This window comes from Hippocampus comes, unplaced genomic scaffold, assembly GCF_001891065.2.
Source record: "Hippocampus comes isolate QL1 unplaced genomic scaffold, H_comes_QL1_v1.1 scaffold367, whole genome shotgun sequence".
Classification (NCBI taxonomy): domain Eukaryota; kingdom Metazoa; phylum Chordata; class Actinopteri; order Syngnathiformes; family Syngnathidae; genus Hippocampus; species Hippocampus comes.
This window is the reverse complement of record NW_017805741.1, coordinates 149,077-157,645: the sequence shown is the minus strand read 5'-3', so window position 1 is coordinate 157,645 and position 8,569 is coordinate 149,077. Positions and strand designations below refer to the sequence as shown.

General features: G+C 59.1%; 1 protein-coding gene across 1 annotated transcript in view; it reads left to right on the top strand.

Annotated features, from left to right (window-relative positions):
* Positions 1-8,564, top strand: part of ankfn1b (ankyrin repeat and fibronectin type III domain containing 1b) — a gene marked incomplete at its 3' end in the record, with an annotated part of 56,070 nt that extends 47,506 nt beyond the window's left edge. Inside the window, exons 12-22 of the mRNA XM_019883314.1 lie at positions 2,683-2,790; positions 3,910-4,009; positions 4,533-4,665; positions 5,006-5,125; positions 5,206-5,421; positions 5,955-6,121; positions 6,344-6,485; positions 7,553-7,721; positions 7,817-7,983; positions 8,069-8,267; positions 8,470-8,564. Coding sequence (XP_019738873.1) covers positions 2,683-2,790; positions 3,910-4,009; positions 4,533-4,665; positions 5,006-5,125; positions 5,206-5,421; positions 5,955-6,121; positions 6,344-6,485; positions 7,553-7,721; positions 7,817-7,983; positions 8,069-8,267; positions 8,470-8,564 — 1,616 coding nt within the window. The remainder of the gene's footprint in view (positions 1-2,682; positions 2,791-3,909; positions 4,010-4,532; positions 4,666-5,005; positions 5,126-5,205; positions 5,422-5,954; positions 6,122-6,343; positions 6,486-7,552; positions 7,722-7,816; positions 7,984-8,068; positions 8,268-8,469) is intronic.
* Positions 8,565-8,569: the final 5 nt, after the last annotated feature.

The following is an 8,569-nucleotide window of genomic DNA, read 5'->3' as shown; positions in this document are numbered from 1 at the left end:
TATATATATATATATATACACACACACACACATAAGCATTTGTACAGAGCTGCAAATCTGAAAGGAGAAGTTGCCAAGCAGCGTTTTGTGTGTGCGTGCACCTGCAATATATGGCTTGAGTAACTGGTGCGCTGTTCTTTCAGGGGACCCGCTACTTCGTCCGAGTGTCAGCGTACAACATGAAGGGCTGGGGACCAGCACTGGCTTCCACGCCCGCCTCCGCCGCTCCTTCCAGTAAGTCTCCATTTGACCCATCGTGACACAATCTTGCGCTTCCACTCGGTCCGGGCAGTTGGGATGTTTATTGGCGTGATGCGAGGACAGGTACCAATTCTTGCTTGGCTCCAATGTTCTCCATTTCTTTTTTCTGTTGACTTTTCACTTGCGCTCGAGACGGTAGCTCGACTTTCTATTTCGTCGAAAGAGGCTCTTTTTGTTGGCTTTCTTTGGAGAAGCAAGAATAGTTGAAGGTTGTACTCCACCAAAATGATTCGTGGCCAACTGTAAAAAACAGCCACCTGCGGTGTTCCAAAATTCTTTGTCGAATCTGAAAAAAAACGAGAGGTCGATTTTTTTCACTTGTCATTTTCAACATTAGCGAAGGGAGGAAGATCTTGCAGCTAGCTAGCTTGCTCACTTGCTCTCAGACATGTGATTTTTTTTGGGGGGTGGGGGGATTTTTATTCTTCCATTTCTGCCACCTCTGACGTGTACACGCATCACGGCTTTCCCACTTGAGGGCTACCGAGTCACCGACCTCATCGGGCGGTTCAGGCGTCACACTGACGTCGCTTTGACGTCACGGGCGGGGCCGGCGTAAGTTTCAGCCCATGGTGAAGTCACGGTCAGCAATGGTCGAGGTGTTGAGGGCAGCGTTGGCCCCCTCTTTGTCCGAACGGCGTCCGAACCCTCGCGGCACATCCGGGGGGCGCGTGAAGGCCTTTGTCCTCGGCGGCCGTACCCGCGCCGTCTTTTGGAAGAGACCGGGCTCCCCCCCCTCTCTTTTCTTTTCCTCGGCCGTCCGCCACCCTCCCTCCCGCCGCGCGAGCTAATTTCGATGTTGCGTGTTTGTGTTTTCCATTTGGGCCTACCGCTGGAAATATTTGCATGTCTGTGCCGTAGCGCGCGGCGCGGCCCCAACAGTGGGGGCCTTATACCGGGCCGCGGACGGCCATTAAAGGGCCGGCTTGTCCTGTCTGGACAGGCACCTTTCCGGGAATAGAGCTCGCCGTGTTTGGGACCCGCTCGCCCTCCGGGGGGCTCCGGGAGCGGGAGTTGGGGCGAGCGAGGGTGGTGCGTGACGCTACGAGGAGGCGGGTGGCTTTTATCGCCGACACATCCTTCGGGGAGCGAGCGGGGGACGCAAAGAGGCCCGGCGCGCCGAAGGATCACTTTCTGCGCGCGGGCGGGTGGGGAGCGGCTGGAGGTTAGAAAGAGCGCGTCTGTCTGTGTGATTTCCAACGCGGGCCGAGATAGCTGAATACGTTTCCAGTATTCTTTTCACGGAACGTACAGACTTGTCATTGATGCATTGGTCAACGTCCTTTGACGACTTGTGTTTTTATTGCTCGGGGAGGCAAAGCGTGCCGTGTTCCGTTCCAGCCGCGGCGCTCGCGCCGCGTCGGCATGTGTGCGCCGACTGTTCTGCGTACGCGCTGCTCTCCGAGTACTGCCGCGCCATCCGCTGGACGAGAGGCTCAGGCCGAGGCCTAAGCGCGCGGAGGTCCGAGGCGCCGACTTTTCCGCTTATTATCGAGGGCCCACTAAGTAAGCCTCCAACTCGCTCCGTGAAAGGGAAACGGTTGGAAAAAAAACCCCCTTCTTGTTCTAATTTCATGTCGGTGTTGACGCTTTGGCTAGTTGCTACGTGGCGCCAACTACGGCAACCTAAGCCATTGTTGGGCGTCGGCAGAGCTGGATGACCGATTTCGTGAAGGAGCCGTTGGATGATATTTCACTGCCAGATGAAAAACGCCACTTGCGAAACCGTCGCGTCGAAGCCCACGACCGAATGGCCCAGCAAAAATCACCGGTGCTCTTAGTCGGGATGTCTCGAAAGACGCCGTAGGCGGATGAATGTAAATTAGCGAAGCCGTCGCGCTCTGAGCCTCCAGACAACTTGGATGTCACGCGACGAGGACGTTTCCCACGGGTGCTTTCGGCTCTTGACTCTCATCCAAATGGAAAACTTGATCGTGACTGTCTGTCTTTCTTTCTTTCTTCTCATTGTCTCTGAGCGTATTGAAGAGACTACGTAGCAGCTTGTGTGTTTGTGAGCCACGCTGCACGCGTGCGCGCACATACACACACACACGGAGACTTGCAGACTGTAGCTGTGTCGTGTTTGCATTTGGAAGCAAAAAAGGCCATCTGTCATCGTGGCACTTTGGTCCCGAAGGCTTGGCAAAAACACAAAGAGCGCACGCAACACCCGATAGCCCCCCGTTCTCCCCAATAACTCAGGTGCCAGTTGAAAGAGCTCGCGCTGCGTTGGACACGTCGTCTTCACTGAGCCGAAAGAAGAAATGGCTCGCGATTCCCAACGCGGTGCTGCAAAGCGCCACCGATCCTTTTCTTTTCCCGTCTGAATGATTTCCTTTCGCGCTCAGGGCGCGTTCGACGCTATTTGCGACCGAGCCGAGTTTCCCCGCGTGAAAAGCCGTCCCCCTCTATCTTGCGCAGGTTGGCGGGACCTGGACGGCCGCGCTCCGCGGCAGCGAGGCCTGAAGGAGGTGCTGGACCGGCTGCTTGCCCAAATCAAAGATGGCCATCAGAACTGCGTCTGCCACGGTATCCGAGAACGCCCTTTCTGCGCCTTTATCGTTTGCCCGACGGCTCGCCGCTCGTCCGACGCCGCGATGATCGGCGTGCTTGAAAGCGCGTTGAAATGGCGCTCCGCCACATATCGAAGTAGGCGCGGCTTGCACGTCCGCCCTCGACCCCCCCCACCCCCTTCCCTCCCCCTCAGCGCCTTGTCCAAACCCAATTAATTGAAAGAGGCCTTGACTAACGCCGGCACGGCAGCAGTCGGCCCGACGCGTCTGTCTTAATGGCTGTCAAGCGCAGACCCCAGGCTGCCGCAGCTCGGCGCGCTGGCGGCCTGGAGAAATCGGGGGCGGCGGGCGGGAGCGCGCTTTTCACGCCACCTCGGCGTGTCCGCCCCAAGGGAAAATGAGTTCTCTCGGACTCCAGAATGAGGGCATTTATTGACTCTCAGTGGCCCTGGGGCAAGAGCCATGATCACCTGGGGCGAGGGGAGAGGAGGGAATCTGCGCGGGGTGTCTAATGAGTTGGGAGGTGCGTTATCTCACTAACAGGCGCCCACACACACACACACACACACCTCCCTCCCTCCCTCCCTCCCTCTCTCACCTCCAAGCCGCTGAAGGCCCACTAAAAATAAACACGTCCCCGCAGACTTAACTGACCTCCCTGTCAGTGAGTGGCGAAGGGTTAAGACGCACAGACGCGCACACACCAATGACTCCGGCTCCTTGGCTCCACTCGTATGGCCGTAGCTCAACATGTGCCACGCTCCAGCGGCTAAAGTATGCGCAGGTAAACACGTGCGCGCGCACACACACACACACACACACACGCAATTAGTGTCCCTCTGGGAATTGAGAGCGAGCGGCTCCCTTAAGGCCCGTAGTCTGCCGCCGGCCGTCAAACGGTCCCGCGCCACCGGAGCGTACGAAACGTCCCAAAACATGGCACTTTGAGCGCGCCGTTCAGCGTGTCGGGTGTGTCGTCTCGTCAAGTAGGTGACAGCCAGTCGCTCCGGGAGACGTGTCGGGACACGGCCATTCGTTGGCGGCGGCCGGTCACAGTCACGGGCGCAATTTGTCACGCCGGTTCCGCCTTCAAAACACACGCGATGTGATTGTTTCGCCCTTCTTGTCTTTGCAGAGCAGTGCAGAGCTCCGGCGCAAGGCCGCAAACATTCCGTGTCCAAAAGCCTGCGTCACCTCTTTCAGCCCAACAGCAAGTTTGTCAAAAGTTTGAAAAGGTAAATGAGATTTGCTTGTTGAAATGCACACCGCAAAATATCCTCGCTGGACTAAAGTCGAGCTATGGGTCCAAAATGCGATTTCTCTTGGAACGCGACCGTCCAATTTCTCGACGCTAAACGCGGCGCTGTCTTTTCCTGAAAAACGAGGTCCAGTCCAAACACGGCCAAACGCAGCCACTTTTCTCCACCCCGGGGAGGCGGCCGTCTTCAGCGTACGCCGCCCTGCCGTATTTCACCGGGGGCGCATACGACACGTTATCATCAATCACATTTTGGACTTGTGTCGCGCGTTTTTATCGGTTCAAGCAGCGGCGAAACACCGAGTGCTGTTTTGCCACACGAGTTGAGTTGCGCGTCCCAAATATTCCCGGCCACACGCACCCGCCGTCTTCCCCGCTCGATCCGGCTGTGCTCGATGTGATGTGCAAACGCCGCCTTTCTTTTTTTGATTTGCGGCGCGTTTGAGCCACGCTCCTGCGCGGCGCGGGCTGAAAGTCACCCGGATTTGTTTCCTTTGCAGGGGGCTTTATCTGACGTCCATCTTGTACCGAGATGACAGCGTCCTGGTGACTCCCGAGGACCAGATTCCTATCGTGGAGGTGGAGGATTCCTGCCCCAGCTCCCTGATGCAGGATTTCCTTTGGTTTACAAAGGTACACGTACGGCGACACCGGTTGGCCAAAAAGGGATCTGGGCGGAGAAAGCGAAGAGCGATCGCGAGGTGATCCCGGTAGAAGTGGCCAGAATTGGGATGCGAGTACTGTATCTCCGATCGGGCCGCGCGTCGTGCGCGATATTTTTCGCCGCTCCCCGCGTCACGTTAGCCGAGCGGGATGGGCGACTATTTGAGGCCGTCGAGCCCGAGGCTCGGGAGGGCTCAAAGGTTCGCCCTCGGACAAATGATGGCGATCCGCCGGCGGGGGTTCCGACCGACGCCTTTCTTGCTTCTGTTTTGTTTTTCGCCGAGCCGATGACCCGTTCCCGATCGAACAGGTGTCCTACCTGTGGGAGGAGATTCCCTGGATGCAGCAGCGTCTCAATCCCGCGCACGCGGCCTGTTCCTGCACCCTGCAGACGCGCCTCAAGATGCTTCAAGCCGTCGCTCATCTGCAGGTAGGACTCGCCACGCGTCTTTCCCGGGTGAGCCCCGCAAGCTGCCTCGCCTCGCCGACGCCCGGCCGTCTGTCTCTCAGGGCGCGCTGGGAACGCAGGACCTGGGCCAAGTGTATTTCGAGCCCATCAAAGACAAGCACGGGAACGCCCTGCTGGTGCTCCTGAAGGACATGAACGCTTCCCCGAACCCGGACGGCGCGCGCTGGATGCGGCTTTGCAAACTGCAGCTCCAGCGCAAGTCCGTTTCTTCCCCCGAGGAGCCCGGCGCTCTGGACGCGCTCCTCGTCACGCTGCACGTAGGTCTCGGAAAAGCGGCCGTCCCCGTTTTGCTTTTGGAGACGGGCCGCCCGGGAGTGCTCGCGCTTGACCTTGGCCTCGCTCTCCCCATTGACAAAACGGTGCGCTTTTTGCCACGCTGGACCAAAAGCCCAAACGGCTTCTTGATCGGCTTTCTATTGAATGAACGGTCACGCGTTTCTGTTTCCATTTGACATTGAGGGGATACCGCGTCAGTCGCCGTTGTCGTCGTCCCCCCTGCGGCCTTCTCCTTCAAAGCCGCTCGCTCAAGCGCTCGAACGTGACAATCGGATCGGCTCCCTCGCGGGCTTCGGCAACGACCAATTCTTCGGTTTTTGTTCGTCTGTCAAAACTTCTTAACGTCGGTGCTGCAAATACTCGACCGGTCCGGGCATAAGTCGATTTGGCCCCGCGCTTCCCAAACGATGGTGGGCGATTGCCCCCCCCCCCCCTGCATCCATGCAATGCGGCAAAACGACCTCGGAATATGATGGAACCCTTCCCCCTTCCCCCTTCCCCCTTCCATCCATAGGAGAAGCTTGCTTATCACCGGCGGAGCAGGAAGCTTTTGGCTCCGGGCTTGTACCTGGGATATTTGAAGCTGTGCACCTCCGTGGAGCAGATCAGAGCGCTGGTGCCTCAGAAGCTCCCCAACGTCCTCTGTCACACCAAGATAAGAGACAACCACAACGTCTCCAGGTTGGGATTCGTCGCTCGGTCTCGGGGTGCAGTCGGGCTGGGGGAGGGCTCGCAGCTTCTCGTCCGTAGCTTAGCTCTGCTCCCAGTGCCCTTCTTAATATGAGTTGCAGTTTGAAGAATAACGCCGCACTAGGAAAAAAACCAACAAAAACTGCTGAAGAAGGATTTTTTTCTGTTTCTTAGTTTTTGGGTTTGATTTTTGTGTGCGCGTGCGTGTTCCAGAGAGGAGTGGCAATGGCTGCAGGCTTTGGGCTCGCCGATGGAGACGGAGGGCGGCGCGCAAAGCGGTCCGCCGCCCCTGCTGCGTGACCTGCGGAGCGCCATCGAGGACCTGACAGCTCACATCGACGTCCCTGGCAACCAGGTCGGAACCCGGCCGCGCCGCGCATCACCCTTGGAATTCCGACGGGGTTCTGCTCACTGCTGGTTAGACCGGACCGCTAATGGCTCGCGGAATGTCCCGTCGACGGGCTCTTTCCGGTGGTCTTTTCCCTCAACACGCGGTCCAGCAAAGAGTAGGCGACCCGACGGCGGAGTCCAGTGCGCTGCGGTTCGCGGCGGGAGGACGACCCGAGGTTGCGCTCTTGCGCCCGATCGATTGGTCCAGCGTTTCCGAACCCTTCCCGAGCCAAACGCCGTATTTGACGTGAGGAAAATCCCTCGGCGCGCCAGCAAAGCAAAATGTCCAAAGCGGCCCCCGGTTGATCGCGGGCTTTCCCTTCCCAAAATAAGCCGCGATGGGTGAATTCCGCAAAGTAGGACCCTGTTTTGTTCCGCTGATTAATACTGGAGATATATACTCAAAGGCTGTCAAGCTCACCCTCGACATCTTCTCCTATTCCTCTCTTTTGCAAGAAGTAGAAATAGACACTCGTCTTCTAACTCTGGGTTATTGTCCAGGAGACGTGGCACGGAAGAGATGGCTTCAAGTTGGTCGACGGCACCTTTGCCAAACGGGGTGCAATCTGGCCGCAAAAAAAAAAACAAAAAAAAAAACCCACACTTGGCAAGATGGCGAGTCACTCACGGGGGCCGCGGATGGATTATTTCGGACGGTAACTGAGGTGAAGAGGGAAGCCGAGCGAGAGCCACCCTCGGTCACGCGCGTTCGGCCCTTCGCTGAGCACTTGAAAGTCACTTTCAAATGAAAAACCTCACGAGGAGCACGGCGCGGCCGCAAATTCGAGGGAAAAGGGGCAAAGCCGCAGATTTGACGGAAGGCAACCGCCGGCCGCCCAAAACGTACCGAGAGAAAGCGAACGCACGGGGCGGGTCATCAGTCGGCGACGCGGAGAAATCGAAACGCCGAGCCGCGCTTTCCGTCATGTATCGAACGGGGCCGCGAAGGCACGCCGAACACGCAACGCTTGGTCATCGCCGGACGAGCGAAGCGATGAAACGGGCCCCGCCCGCCTCTGTGTCGGTCGCCAGGCGCAGGGCTTCCGGATCTACACCCAGGAAGTGTTGGAGTTTGGGGACGAGGTGTCCTTCCTTCTGCTCCTCCCCCCTTGCGACGACGTGTGCACAGTCCCCGGCCAGAACAATCCCTACTCGCCCCGCCGCGGCTTCCTCGCGTTGCCCCTGCAGATGTTTGAACTGGGTGAGCGTCCGGCGTTTGACGGGGCGCGCCCGGCCGCCCGCGTCGGCCGCCCGCGCACCCGTTGAATCGGAGCGTCTCCGCCTCCCTCTCCCCAGTCCACTTTGCGGCCTATCGCCCCGCTTTCATCGGCCGGTACTGCCGGGTGTCCGCCCTGCTGGAGCTGGAGTCGCTCCTGTCCCAGCAGGCCCTGAGGGAGGCCTTTTCCCAAGACGAGCTCGCCGCCGCCAAGAGGCAGCAGCGCCGGCTTCAAGAGCACCTTCAGGTACGCAGGACGTCGGCGACTCAAGGAAGCCCGCTCGACGGAGACCTTAGGGGCCGCTTTTTGCTTTGCTTTTGCTTGCCGCCAGCAAACGGAGGAGGTGTGGCGCGACGCCCGGTGGATCGCGGAGGCCCTGCAGCACGCCCGCGACAAACAGCCGACGGGAGCCGTCTCCGTCGGCGGCTTGATGGACTCCTCCGAGGAAGGGACGCCCGCCTGCGCCTCCCGCCGGCCCGACGTCACGCCCTCCCCGTTGCCGTCGCCGGAACCGTGCCGCAAGCACTCAGGTCCGACGCAACTCGGGGCGGTCCGGAAAGAACCCGGTCCATCCCGTTCCCTCTTGATCGCCGCCGCGGCGATGATGAGTGGCTAAGTGTCATCATGGGATCAGGCGAGCGAGCGAGGGATTCTGTCTGACTTCTCCATCACTTGCCGCCTCCGAACGCGGGAGAGGTCGGGCCCGGTCTCACCCTGGTTTCTGCTCTTCAGACTTTGCAGGCCTGTCGGACGAGGAGGGCTCCTCCGAGGTCTTCCTCACCACCGACAGCGACTACGACTCCAGTCGGGCCCAGAGCCCCCGCGAGCCGGA